Below are 14,871 nucleotides of genomic sequence, written 5' to 3'. Positions count from 1 at the left end.
GGATAAGATCGTGTGAGAGGGTTGTTTGGAGTAGTTTTTGCCTACCTTTCACCTTAAAAGTCTCATGTAGTTATAGGAATGAGAGGGTCTCATTGTGCAGGGATTTTTCTCCTGATATCTCGAAGATTCGGTATTAATCCGTTTTTTGTCTCCATCCGATCCCGAGATATTCGGGATCATGGATTCTTTTACTAGATTTTTAGGACGGTATTTTCATTTATACCGTCCTTTCCTTACTTGGCTTAGTCTTAACCGACTCTAGTGATGAGTGAGTCTCGACTGACTACAAGGATAAAACTGTTTACTTTCTGTCGGATGAAATGGAACCGATCCGTGATCGATATCCTCTCTCAATCCGATAGCCGACTCTATAACTGAACTAAATATGGGTTGGTTTTACGGTCGGTCAGGTGGCTTTTAAGCTTCGAGCCTTAATCAGCCTTTTTGGATGTTGCTGTCTCGTTTACCTAATTAACTTTATGCATCTTATATACTCTGCCTTGTGGCTCATGACTTTGTAAGTCTTGGTCAGGATTCATTTCCTGCAATCTGAGCTAAGTCTCTCTTTTAGGCGTTTAGTTTACTTGCTTCAGTCGGACTTGTTGCCTCGGATTCTCGAGCAGTGTCAGTAGAGTTGGTTAATTCCATAGCCGAGTCTCTTGACTTGTTCTATTTTTTCCTCCAACAATATTTATCGGCGTTTGAATCTAATTATTAAATTAACTTTAATATTTATAATTAGTATACATATGTGATATTTGACTGGATGATTATAACACACTTATTGAAATATATAGTTTGAAGAAAAATGATTAAATTTCAAGCCTTGGGTGGGCCATAAGCTGAGGATCACAAATGAGCGGCTCACAAATGCTATTTAATTATTAATTTACATGGTTAACGTTTGGATTATTTAGATCATTTTATTAATGCAATTTTAGTGATGTAACTAATAATTTAATTGTTTTCGGAAATCACAGTGTGCCATGTGTACAAGCCACTCTCCTAGGGTGTTTGGACTTTCGATCACATATTACCTAAAATAAGCCACTTATGCCTCAATTAACTTATTTTGGTTTCTAGTTTATTAAGTTGAAGTGATTAAGTACTTTTAAGTTAAAAAGCTACTTATGATTAATCTTGAGCTAAACCTACTTATCTCAAATAAATTACTTAACTACTGCTGTAAATAGGAGTAATTCATTTGGTGGTATTAAAGTAACCGAGAGAGGAAAAATGATAATGGCTGGAAATTAAACTAACCGAGAGAGCTTTTAGAACACAATATTATGTATTTTAAATACCTCTTCATCCATGTTTCCAAACTACTGTTGCATTTGTACTGCACCCACATACACTCCGTTCCACGCTGCCAAACAACCCCTGGAAGTGGGTCCACTTGACATGCATGATAACCCGAGTATAATGTTACAAGGGCCAGGTATTGGTCGATATTCATACAGTCTCTCCGATGATTTGTATGATACTCAGCCTGTGTATGACGCCTGATACGCAGGCACTCAGAAATTGTGCTCTTCGCACGTATTAACTCAAATGAAATGGAATAGACTGTGAATCCGACCCTCTCCAAACCACAACGCTAAGTTTGGATTGTTTGAAATCCTAGCCTTTGATTCATGGGCTTGTCTATGCAAACAGGACCGTTGGATATTTTTCTTTTTAATCCGTTATTCAATTAATCAAATAAGCTTAAAATTCGGTTCTTGATATAACTACATTATCTAACATAATTTTCACGGCTTAATCCAAGCGTCGTATGCAAATTTCAAGTGACTGCGTATCAGCTATCATAGTCTGCCAGAGTATCAAAAGTTTTCTCCTTCTCTCCCTCCAAAAGCGTCATTCATCTCCTTTCGGAGACGTTCTCTCGCCGCATGCAGCTGTCCATCTCAGCTTCGCAGCGCCCGAATATAGAGAGATACAGAGATTCCGACTTAGGTTTTTTCTTTTTTCTTTTTGCTTTTTCGCTCTGCAATATCTCCTCCTTCACTCTCTATTTCTCCCTGTTTCGTAAATGCCCTTGAACTTATTTGTTATTACTCCTCTTACCTCACATGCTGTTGTACGGAACTAGGTTTTAATCTCCTCTCAAGGCCATTTCTTTGTCAGGGTTTGCAGAAAATGTACGCACTAGGGATTTTCGTTTCTGAATTCTAGGGTTTCTCTGGAGGAAGAGAAGATGAAAGGGCCTGGGAAATCCGAAGTTTTGGACGTGTTTCCGGAGATTGATTTTGAGGAGATAAAGGATTGCAGCATCTCAGATGTGATTTCTTTCCTGAAATCCTCTTTCCGGGCGGATGTTTTCGTGAAGGTCGAAAGTATGCTGAGATTGCGAGAAGGGAAGCTGGTGACTGAAAAGGAGGAGATGGAGAGAAATTTGAAGGAACTGGAGCTCGAGTTTCAAGAGAAACGTGAGAGTTTGGAGGAGTTGGAATCGTATAGGAGCCGTTGCGTGGAGCTGGAAGAGAGGAATCGGAAAGCAGAAGTGGATCTTGAGAAAAGTACAAGAGAGGCAGAAGAACGGTATGTTTTGCTTGTTAAGAAGTTAGGGGAGATGGAATCTGTGAAGCTTGCCATTGAAGAGGAGCTTGAGAAGTACAGGAGAACGTGCCAAAAGCTCAAAGAGCTGATTACACGTCTGGAAGAAGATCACAAGCTCATGTGTGAAAAGGAACAGAGGCATGAAGAAATGATTGCTAGTTTGAAGGAGACCAATAAGAAGGAAAAGGAGGTTCATGAGAAGTTCATTCAACTCAAAGTAGAGAACAGGGATTTGGAGAGTGGAAAACAGAGAGCAGAGAATGAGATGGAGGATTACAAGAGGCGGTGTAGGGAATTGGAAGCAAGGGTTTTGCAGTTAGAAGGAGAGAACTTGGTTTTGCGTGGCACTGCACAAGAAAAGATGACAGTGGAATCGATAGAGTTTTTAGATGTAGTTTGTTCTGAAGAGAAGGGGAAGAAGGAACCATGTAACTCTGTTAGGAGTCAAAATGGGGCGAATGATGGAAAGGGAAGTTCAGATTCCATGCTTTTGGCCCATATGAAATTTGAAGGGAAAATGTTGAATTCTGGTGAAATAATTCATGCGTCTGCTGATGTTGGCTGTGCTCGCCATTCTCCAGTTAGAGAGAAAGGTGTTATTCATGTTGCAGGTATAACACTTCAACTGCAATTTTTTTAGAAATATTGGAGTGTTATATTTGATAGAGAAACTCTTCCTATACAAATTTGCATTTTCATAATAGCAACTGTATCATACTTGGGTGGAGCATCATGGATGATTCTTGTGCACATCTCCTTTGTTAAGATTGACTTACGAATCTCAAATTGACTTTCCAATTTGTTGGTCCCACTTGGATGGCTGCTAAAATTGCACGAGTCACATGATCCTAACTGTCCAATGACAACCTAATAATGACAGTTGAAAAGCCAACTGCTTACATCCAAGCCAAAAGTATTTTGATCAGAAGAATAGGGTCATCTCCTTTGTGTTTTCCTTGGTTATGGCTCATTCTCGTGGGACCCATAAATCACAGTCCTGATGTTGCGGGTGTGTTATATCTGTCAATGTATGTTTCTACATGTATACAGAGGAGTTATGTGATAAGCTGGCAGAAGATGACCATTCATGCCCATACACATTGCACTGTACGCGTGGGATGCTTGTACCATAATCTAAATCATCCAAAGATTGGGCCTACTGTACATGGGGCATTGTCCCTAATGTGGGATGATCCTAACATCTCGTGGGTGGATATTTGCTGTTGAACTTGGGCTGCCTGCTATTTTTCATTTTAAGCATCCATGTTTTTCCACCAATCGAACAGTTGCACTGACCCTTTATTGTTATTGTTTTTTGTTATGAAACATCTACAGTGTGTGCCTCTATTTGAACAGTTTGGATTTGGCTGAGTATGCCAGGTGTACAGTGCCTACATACCTGCACATGGGTGGCCATATACTCTGGAGATTAAAGTTGTTCGCATGCATAAATGTGAGCACTTGTTTATGGATGTTGGATATTATATGACTGAACAAGAACATTGCCCTTGTTGTCTCAAATGAATTTTCTGATTAATTTTCTCATACAGCAGACCCACCTTTTATCAGCGTGCCATCTGAGCCTTTCATACATGTTCAAGTTGATAGTATCGCTGACTGTTTAGTAACCAAAGAAGGGAATGGCAGTCGAGTTAGAAAGCAGGTGTCACCCAAAGATGGGAGCTCTGATGGAAGGGTGGCCCCAACAGTGGTGAGGGGTACGGAATTGGTGTCAGGAAGGGAGGTTGTGTTGATTGTTGATAGTGATGATGAAATGGAAGCCATACCTGCATCAAACTTTAATGTTGAGTGTATTGAAAAAACTCAAGTTCCATCTAAATGCCTTTCAGGAAAAGCTCTGGATAATCAGATGGAAAGAAGTCTCCAAAAGAGTTCAAAGAGGAAGTATTCTGACCAGGGAAGTGAGAGTGCAGCTTTAGAAAATGATAGTAGTTGCAAGGAGAGTTTTACACCATCCTTTACAACTAAAAGAAAACACTCTTCAAAAGTAATAACCAGTGATGATGAGAGTGAGGAGGATGATAATATCCCCATTTGCAAGCGTAAGTGGAAGAAACTTGCAGAGTTGTGTGATAGTACTGAAAAACCATCAAAATCTCCCATGAATCAGTCTTGTGCAGCTCTAAGCTTCTCTTCTGGCAGTGACTGTGTTGAAGAATCAATAACCACTCCAAGGAGGCATTTGGTTCCATTACGACAATGCGAAGAAACAAAATGTGGGACAAAAAGAACTTCTGTAGATTACTTGGCAGGGCAAAAACTATCCCCAAGGACTGGGAATTTGATTTTGGGGACAATCGAGACTTCATATAGGATGCCAGAAAAAACGGCCTCTAAAAATGTCAAAGAAGATGAGGTGGAAGATGCTGAGTCAGATGGTGAAGATGAAGGTTTAGGTGGATTTATTGTAAGGATGCGCAGGGGCAAAGAATCCTCAAAATGGGAATACGAGGCAGACATGCTTTCTTCATTTTCTAAGGATCCTGTGCTCTGTATGAGGGCTGTCTGTGCCATCTATCGTCGGCAAACATCTGAGGAGAAATCAGTACAAGGGTCATCATATGTCAAAAACCGTGGGTTCAACAAGTTTGATGTGCTAAAGTAAGCATAGAACACTGCTCTTTTATATATTGTCATTGCTAGAAATAACTTTGCATTGGCTTTGTTTTTAATTGTTTATGCTAATATGATGCAGGACAATTAACCACTTGCTCTAAAAGCTCGAACTGTTAGAGTATGGCGAATTAATCCCTTTATCTCATAGCCCAGGCCCCACATCTCATGGGTTAGAACCTCGGCCGAACCCCCTTCGTGGGCCCCAAATCACATGGGCCGCCCACCTCGAGTGTGTCCCCGCATCCCACGAGCTACCCCACTCGAGCCCGTGTGAAATGCATATTAATCACCCCTCGTAAGGAGTCTCGAACACGAGACCTCCCCCGTGGGCCCCAAATCGCATGGTTCAACCACCCCGAGTGTGCCCCTGCATCCAACAGGCGACCCCACTCAAGCCCAGTGTGAAAATGCCCCTGCATTAATCACCCTTGGTGAGGAGTCTCGAACACGAGACCTCCCGCTTTGATACCAATTTGATGCAGGACAATTAACCACTTGCTCTAAAAGCTCGAACTGTTAGAGTATGACGAATTAATCCCTTTATCTCATAGCCCAGGCCTCACATCTCATGGGTTAGGACCTCGGCCGAACCCCCTTCGTGGGCCCCAAATCATATGGGCCTCCTACCCCGAGTGTGTCCCCGCATCCCACGAGCTACCCCACTTGAGCCCGGTGTGAAATGCGCATTAATCACCCCTGGTAAGGAGTCTCGAACACGAGACCTCCCCGTGGGCCCCAAATCGCATGGGTCACTCACCCCGAGTGTGCCCCTGCATCCAACAGGCGACCTCACTCGAGCCCAGTGTGAAAATGCCCCTGCACTACAATATCACCCCCCCCCCCCCCCCCCCCCCCAAAAAAAAAAAAAAAAATAAATAAAAAAAAAAAAAGAAGAAGAAGAAAAACTTTGCATTGGCTTTGTTTTGAATTGTTTCTGCCAATGTGTGAAAAAACAGGGGGGGAAAAAAGGGCAAACAGAGTAACTTTCATGCATGAAGAAAAATATATGTCATGCGACTATAACTGCCATTGTCAGATATATTTTTCCAGTTGTTGACATGAAAAAAAAGAAAATATGCCAATTGTATAGTTTTTTACAAGTCACTATCAACCTTGCTGGAGATAAACAACTTCATCTTCCTTTTTGCTTTTCTTTTCTTTATTTTTTTGTTTAACAAGATTCCAGACCAACAATTATTAGAAAAAAGAGAACATTTCTGTGAAGAAAGTCCAATGGCTATGATCCACATTGTGAAGATTTGTCATTGTAAATTGGCTCTTGGCTGGATCAAAGTATAATCCCCTTGCATGGAATCTTCACCTTGCAAAGAACATGTGCAGAACAGAATATCATACAGATTCCTAAGCAATTTTGATGGGCTAGTTCTTGATAAAACTGCCCTCTCACAAATTCTTTGTAAGTGATGAGAAAAGATCATGTCAATGGGAATCATTAGGCTTCATGTCTCCATTGGACTGATAAGTTCTACTGGACGGTGTGCAGATAAAAATCCACAGTAAATTTGAATTCAAACCCAAACATTCGTATTACTTGTTAACAGTTATTACACTTGCAAGCTTTTTTTTTTTCCCTTTCTCTCCATTGCATTTGGTGTGGACTTTTTTGTGGTTTAGGCTATGGTTGTAGTGAAAATGATGGTCAGTCATCAACAGTAGGTGTGAGATAGATGTATGGACATGTAATTTGGACATGAAAAATGGTGGAGAAACGAGCATCTTAGAATCAGAGTCTGAGAAGGAATGTGCAGAGTCAAGGGCTGTAGCAGGCCCAATGGTGGAACAGAGCCCAGATCCCACACCAGAGCATGGAAAGATTAAGCCAAACAGGATAGCTTCAGGAGCTGAGGTGCTGCTGGTGACTGGTCCCTTATCACTATTCCCCTAGCCAGATGGATAATGGAAAGGAAGTTGAGGAAGGTCAGATAAGATCCACCTATTCAGGATGGTTTTACAGGGATGGAGGAAAAAAAGGAGTTAGCAGTGGCACGTTATTATGCAGCAGGAACCAGATCAAATGGAACAAGTGAGAAGCAGATGTAAGATATACTGCTATCGAGAAGGGTTTCATAGGGGCAACAACAGCTAGCAATGCAAAATTCCATAAATTAGCAAGCACTGGAGGAATTTACGGATGTGAGAAAAACACTAGGTGTCTCCATGAGGGAATATGAGGAAGAACATCAGACAATACACGATCTTATGAAAGCTAGGGAAGAACACACTGTAAATTTGTTTAGCTAGAGATTCTGTAATAGGAAGGATAAAGACAAGCGATAATTAAACAGATTGAAAGAGTCTGTCAATTATGAGAAAAGGGCAAGATGCTGAAGAAAACAGAGGTCAAGGAACAATGTGATGGTCATTTGATCACAAGGGCAAGGAGGAGAATACAAGATCCAATGAAGACCATGTTTTGGAATGAGAGGGGTTTGGGGTGCTTGAAGAAAAAAGGCTATAATCAAGGAGAAATGCAGCAGACAAAAAGCCCAAATTGTAACATTAGAAGAAACAAATTTTCTGACCTATGAATTTATCTATGGTTGGTGAAAAAAAGAAAAAGAAGAATTTATCTCCTTTGCACTCAATATGGGGTTACAGCAGTGCAGAATGGGCAGTCAACTCTTATGGGGCTACAGGTGGAATGGGAGTGGATTATTATTATTTGAAAGATGGAATGGGAGTGGATGGGAAAACAGAGGTGGAAATTGGCAGTTTTTTTTGGGGGGTTGGGTTTCAAATGGGTTCTAACTTCGTTATATGGATCATACTCTCAGAACTTACGAGCTAAATTGTGGGAAGAACTCAACAAAATCAGGATTAAGTGGAGTGTGCCATGGTGCATCTGGGGGGATTTTAATGTTATCCGATTTTCTTTCGAAAAACTGGGATGGTGCAGAATTTCAAAAGCTGTGAGGAACTTCTCTGAATGGGTAGACAGACATGAGCTAATTGATCTGATGCAGGACAATTAACCACTTGCTCTAAAAGGTCGAAGAGTATGACGAATTAATCCTTTTATCTCATAGCCCAGGCCCCACATCTCATGACTCATGAGTTAAGACCTCAGTCGAACCCCCCTCGTGAGCCCCAAATTACATGAGTACTGCCTCACACGGGCTGCCCACCCCGAGTGTGTCCCCGCATCCCACAAGCTACCCCACTCGAGCCCGGTTTGAAATGCGCATTAATCACCCCCGGTGAGGAGTTTCGAACACGAGATCTCCTCCGTGGGCCCCGCCCACCCTGAGTGTGCCCCTGCATCCCGCAGGCGACCCCACTCGAGCCCGGCATGAAAATGCCCCTGCATTAATCACCCCCGGTGAGGAGTCTCGAACACGAGACCTCCTGCTCTGATACTAATTTGATGCAGGACATGAAAATTAAATATGTTATGCAAGATTTTAGGCTTTAGATCATACTAATTTTAAAACAATCACAAAAATTCCACATCCCACATAAAGTCAAGTAGTCAACAAGGCGAATCTATGAGGGTCTAAGCCTACACATGTTAGGGTTGAATCAATTAAAATTATAGACCAAACAATGCTCAAAGGAGAATAGATTCATCCACACATGCAAATGATTATTTTCCAATCCAAGGGATTCACATGTTTCAAATCGGGAAAGCTTAGGGTTTGCAAAAGTGGAATAGAACTTGGGATTTAGGATTATTTAGGGTTAGGGTTAGGGAAATAAGGTGAGAGAGGAGTGAAATAGAAGAGAGAAGCAAACCCAAGATGATCCACACGTGTGGACAGTGGCCCGGGCCTGACACACGTGCGTGGGATCCTGACCGCACATGTGTGGGGCCCACGAATCTGAAATCAGCCAGCTAGGTGCTGGTCGACCAGGGGAGATCCACCTTCACGCCAAGGTTCACGCCGATCGGATGTCTGGTTTATGCACGGTGCTCCGCCGAAGTTTCAACCTTCCTGCAAGGCTTGATTCTGCAAATCTGTTGTAGAAGGAGGATTGACTGCAAAAAGAGATGAATTTAGAGATGGGATGATTGTGGGAGATGATAAATATAGAGAGTAGAAGATGAGGGCGATTTGAGATGAGTGTGGCTTCGTACCACGGTAGTTAGACCTTCAAAGAAGGGAGGGTTTCGAAGACAGGTTCACTTGGACTAATCAAGACAGTCTAACAATGTTTGGATTAGACCAATTTCTCATCATAGCAGAATGGGAAGAAGATTACCCAGGAGCTGCTTAAATAGCCCTTCCCTGCCCGACATTGTGGATCATTGTCCAGTGGTTCTTAATACAAATGAAGAATGCTGGGATCCGATTCTTTTCCAATTTAAGTCATTGTGGCTTAAGAGCACGGTTTCATAAAAATGATCAAGAAATGGTGAGAAATCATACAAATGGAAGGAAGACCAGACTTTCGTTTGTCTATGAGGCATAAGAAACATAAAGGGTTCATAAAAAAATAGAGAAAGGAGCATCTTGTAGTAGTGAGCAGTAGGAAGCTGTTGATTCTCCATGTAATCCAAACTATCGACTGCAAAGAAGAAGGTTGCAGCCCTCCCAGGAGGAAAAACAAAGATGGGCAGCTCTTCGAATACCAAAGGAAAGTGCGATAAGAGAGAAGCATGTGGCAACAACACTTTCGTTCATTCTTCTTCAATGAATATTACTTTATAAATCATGGAATGTAGAAAATGTATTTGGATTCTGATTAAATAGTCTATGTGAATATTACGAACAACTAATATCTGAAAAAGAAATAAAACGACAACTAGAGATTTTCTCATGCTATCCACCTGGACATGCCCAACCCATGCCCTTCATGGTAATTTTTTAATTATTGGAGTGCCTTGTCACACATGCCTTTTCAAAATCCGTCTTTATAAACTGCATCACGTGAATCTATCCTTGAAAAAACTGTATTGCCTAACTTCATCTCTCTTTTTAATACAGTATCATAGGACTCCCACATCAATGCTTTAAGAGGAAATATAAAAAGTTTGCCCCGAGTGGCCTGTTTTTTTTTTGGGTCCGGAGTCATGACTGGGTGTGGATGGGGCTCTCCTTGACCATTCATCCAAGTGGTGCTGCACTAGATGCGTGATGCTGTGAAAACTCCTGAATTGGTTATCCGTCTGATCATTTGGCCAGCAAATTGATGGTTAAAGTACTGGTACATATGCTATGACAAATGGTCGCCACCTGGTTGTCTGGGATTGTTTAGGGCCCTGTTTGGATGCACTTGCGAAAAAGGGTGTTTCAGCATTGTAGGGTTTCAAGATCACTTTTTTGGTCAACTTGATGCAAACCTATTGATTGGTTTTCATGGAGTCAGCATTTTAGAGCCTATTTTGTCGAGTAGATGATGAAATGAGGGTTTGCATAGTGCATCCAAATGCACATCCAAAAACCTGGATTGGCCCAAAACGGGATTTATGCCTCAAATGCCCCTAGGAGGGTGCACCCAAATGGGCCATTAAAGGAGGAGATTTTTGGTCATTTGTGGGGCTAACCAGATGAATGAGTTGGGTCCCTTAAAGATGTGACCCACCTGTACAGAATGTTTGGCAAGATCGAAAATATGCTAGAATCGGGCAAAGTATTCACTTGGGGCCTAGCATTGTATAATGCCTCATGTTTTTAACACTTTCTGATCTTAACACATGCTTTATGTAGGATCTTTGCTCGTCAGTGAATCAACTTGAATCGGTTTTGCATTCATTATTTTTTGTTTTATAGATCCTGGCATTCATGTTTCTATTAGCACATTGGGCTTTTCTTTGCTGCCGCATGCCTTGATAGATGCTAAATCAGAGAATTGGGTCTTGTTTCAGGGGCTCTGATTTGGCAGAGTATCTCATGGATGGGGATCTTCATGGCCCCCTAATCAAGTCAGTGGAAGAATTAGAGAAGCATGAGCCAGGGGCGGTCGAGTATTGCTCCCACCTAGCATCCCACTACTCAAGGCAACTATTTGAGATTTATCAGAACAAAGAGGATTGCTTCTTCCCTTGAGGATACAAATGCCGTCTGAGGTCGAATTAAAGCAGCCGGAAGTTGGGATGATGCTGGAAAGAATATTTGGAGAATGACAACTTTGCTGTTTTCAACCATCTCTCGAGGTCTGCTAGTGTGTCCATGTTTTCCTGTGTGCATATGTTTGAACGTTTACTTCTCTCTCAGCTGCTTAGATGTGCATAATACATAAGTTGCATAGATGTCTTTCTTTTTTGAATCATTGGCATGGGTGTAGAGAATTGAGAGTTTCTTTTTTGAATCATTGGCATGGGTGTAGAGAATTGAGAGTTTCTTTTTTGAATCATTGGCATGGGTGTAGAGAATTGTCCCCTCTCTCATTGTTCCATGTTATGGCCCACTTGAGTGTTGGATTAATCTGATTTTTGGCATCTGGAGGTAATATGAGGTGACACATCTGATGGATGGGTTGGATAGCCTTCATACATCACATGGGCTGCACATCTGTTTGGTGCCACCTTAAGCTTACAGTGGTACCTGTATGACTCGAGCGTGCTCCGTTATACAACACTTGGGCCTGATTCACCTCCACTCAGGCCAAGCATCCATCGGAGGTTTGGTAGGAGAAAGCTCTCCAGGTTGCTCATCTGGCGAGTGAGACATGTCATGAGTGGGCAACGAATTCCATCAAAACACTCCCAGCCATATGATCTATGGAATTTTTGCTGTTGCATATGAACCATTTGCTCTGTTTTCCTTCTGTCCATTTGCAAGCGAATTTTCTGATGTCTAGGATTGTCCGACCGGATAGATCTGTGCAGCATTTACAATCCACTACAGGCCCATCAGTTGAATGTTATGGATCCATGAAACGTGGGGCATGCCGATGTCCTAGCAGAAACACAGGCAATCTGGGCCAATCATTGCCTATTTCCTCCTCTTTGAGGGGTGGCTATGATTTAGTACATTGGTGTGGACCGGCCAAAACAGGATGTTAACAGAGAAAAAGAAATTGAATGAATGGGACAGCTGGAGGATTAACTGTGGCTAGAATTGACGATTTGTGAAATGCTCCAGGCCATATTGGCACATCATCTAAGGGATGGTATCTTTCAATGGATGATTCGGCAGTACAACCTGCATATTCAGAGGTTTTAGTGGTTTTGTAGATCATTGTCATATTTCTGAATTAGGACCTTGTATGAATAGCTATCCGCATTCGGAGCACCAAGTTGGTTGTCTATGGTGTCGACTGTGATCTCTTGCTCAATGAAAGCTCCTCTCTTGATTTTCTTTGGCCAGGCTCTTAGCCTATTGTAATCTTTTCAATCATTTGGATCCTTTGATCTAGAGCTCCTCTCTTTGTATTTCAAAATAGGTGTGCTTGGTCGCACCAAATTCACCTTTTCCTAGCAAAATGCGTTATGGCAGTTTGTTACTAGGCAACTTCTTCAGGCTCAGTTCATTGAAGATGGTAGCTGTTGTCTTTGGGTTGGCATTATGACTTCATAATTGCATGTGCTTTGGTTTTGTTTTGCCCCATCTCAGTGGTACATTAAGTTCTGGGTCTGTTTGCCACAGATCAATTTGCAAGATTTCTAATCTATGAACTATCATGGTGCAGCGGGCTGCAAGTACAGGCCAGCATTCATCGACCCCATTTGTCAGAACTCAGAACTGAAAACCAGGCCAGCATTCATTGACCCCATTTGTCAGAACTCAGAACTGAAAACCTGCGCTTGCTATGGGAATTATATATATGGTTTCTTGGGTGAGGAGGGCAATGAAGCATGGTTTCAAGACTTGGGCATTATCCGGGTTGACTTGGGTGAGTCACAACTCGACTCTGGGCCAAATGAGTTAGGCTCGAGTTACCAAGTCTTTCATCCTTGCACTGGAAGTGAGAAGTCACAAGTGAGGATTTTTACAGGATCCTTGACCCCAGGATATATATGCCCATCGTGTTAAGTGTTGTAAAAGTGGTGTGTGAGATTCAGTGATCAAAATGGTTCATTTGCTCACTTTGGATGGACCATGTTCCAAAAATATTTCCTCAGTAGCACAATCCTAGCCTTTCAATTTCTGGAATATAAATAGAATGGCACTCCTTCAATTGGAAGGGCCTGAAGATTCGTGCCTTGATCTTCCAGACTTGGAGATGTTTGGGTCTGGTCCCTTCACAGCAGGCTCAACGCACCAATGTTTTGAATCACGGAACACCAAGAGTCCGGCCGGGTTCTCCGTCTGGTGACGAAAGATGCTTACTTGGTAGGCTCCTGTCGAGGATGGAACATAACCCAACATCTTTGAATCATACTATCCTAGCTGTTCGACGAGTGGCTTGCAGGTGGACAATCACAACCGTCGACCTACATCTAATGGAAAGAAGATTGGTCCGATTGGACGGTTTGTATCATAGGATGGGAAGATTATCAGGACATGAGGTCCTCCATGTATGGCTTAGTGGGCCATACAGATAGATGGGCCCAGATTAAAGGTCTCCAAAAAGATATAAAAAGATGGCTTCTACATTTAAAAAAAAAAATCACATTCTATAAAAAAGATGGCTTTTAGTGATCGAAATGCTCACTTTTGAGTCGTCGATCGTCTAGCACTGCTTGTTTAAGATCAATAACAGCTTTCAGATGAAGTTGTGTGTGTGGGGCCCAGCTTGTGCACCGCCACTGATGTAGTTTTCTTGTATGCTGCATATGAAGTTGTGCGGTGCCGGAGCACTCGCCACTACTGTTTTTATTTTTATTTTTTTAAATTGGGACTAGGTGACTCAGAGCGACTCGTCCATTTTTCAGTCTGAGTTAGGAATTTTGGATGACTCGTTCAAGTTTGGCTGAGTTGGGACAGTAGAGGGGTGACTCGTGCTGCTAAAAAGGATCGGATTAGACTGAATCTGAGTCGACTCGCGACAGAACGTGCGTGGATATGTGCGATCCATGATGCACATCAGTGTATATGACTTTTTATGTTTTTCCCATGCCGTGTCTTTATAGGGTCCGAGACCCTCATCCTTAGAGGATCCGATGATCTAAACCGTCCAAAATGGTTCGGATTGCCAAACCATGGGCCCCACTTGTCAAAAATCTAAATGCGAGTGTACCGTGCAAATATGGGGCCCACTTGTCATATAATTATCTTCCATTAGATTCCCACGCCCCACCGGTTACCCCCAGGGCTACTCCCAACGTCATATGATCCACGTGGATGCTCTTTCCGGACCTAGCTGAGGGACACGGATTGCGTCCTACCCGTCCGGGCGGGGCTCTGTGGGGCCCACCGTGATGTAAGTGTTTTATCCACGCCGTTAATTGCTTTTCTCAAATCATTTTAAGGTACGTTTGTAAAATCGAAACAGGTCCACAGCTCCAGTGGACCACACCGGAGGAAGCTGCAGTGATAATGGCACCCACCATTGAAACCTTTCTAAGGGTCACCGTGATGTTTTTTTTTTTATATTTTTTATCATCCAACCTATTAATAAGGTAATGTAGACGTGGATGAAGTCAAAAAGCAAATATTAGCTTGATCCTAAACTTATCCAGCTCCCAAGAAGTTTTTAATGGTGGACATTAAATCCTCACTTTGTGGTCCACGTAAGCCTTGTACCTTTTTCAGTGTTTCGCTCATACCTTAAAATGATCTGAGAAAATCAATTAACAGTTTGGATAAAATACTTACATTATGGTGG

General features: G+C 42.2%; 1 protein-coding gene across 2 annotated transcripts; it reads left to right on the top strand.

Moving 5' to 3' along the window:
- The first annotated feature begins 1,970 nt into the window (after positions 1–1,970).
- Positions 1,971–11,556, top strand: LOC131245070 (uncharacterized). 2 transcript variants are annotated; one of them, XM_058244263.1, is made up of 3 exons: positions 1,971–3,173; positions 4,116–5,184; positions 11,027–11,556. In XM_058244263.1, exons 1-3 carry the CDS (start codon positions 2,201–2,203, stop codon positions 11,205–11,207), a joined length of 2,223 nt encoding a protein of 740 aa, XP_058100246.1. In that variant the 5' UTR covers positions 1,971–2,200; the 3' UTR covers positions 11,208–11,556. The 2 variants fall into 2 exon arrangements, with proteins under 2 accessions (XP_058100246.1, XP_058100245.1); XM_058244262.1 differs by having other exon boundaries at positions 4,113–5,184.
- The last annotated feature ends 3,315 nt before the right edge of the window (positions 11,557–14,871 follow it).

Source organism: Magnolia sinica, chromosome 5, assembly GCF_029962835.1.
Source record: "Magnolia sinica isolate HGM2019 chromosome 5, MsV1, whole genome shotgun sequence".
Classification (NCBI taxonomy): Eukaryota; Viridiplantae; Streptophyta; class Magnoliopsida; order Magnoliales; family Magnoliaceae; genus Magnolia; species Magnolia sinica.
Note: the sequence above shows the minus strand (reverse complement) of the source record. Positions and strands in the feature narration are given on the sequence as shown.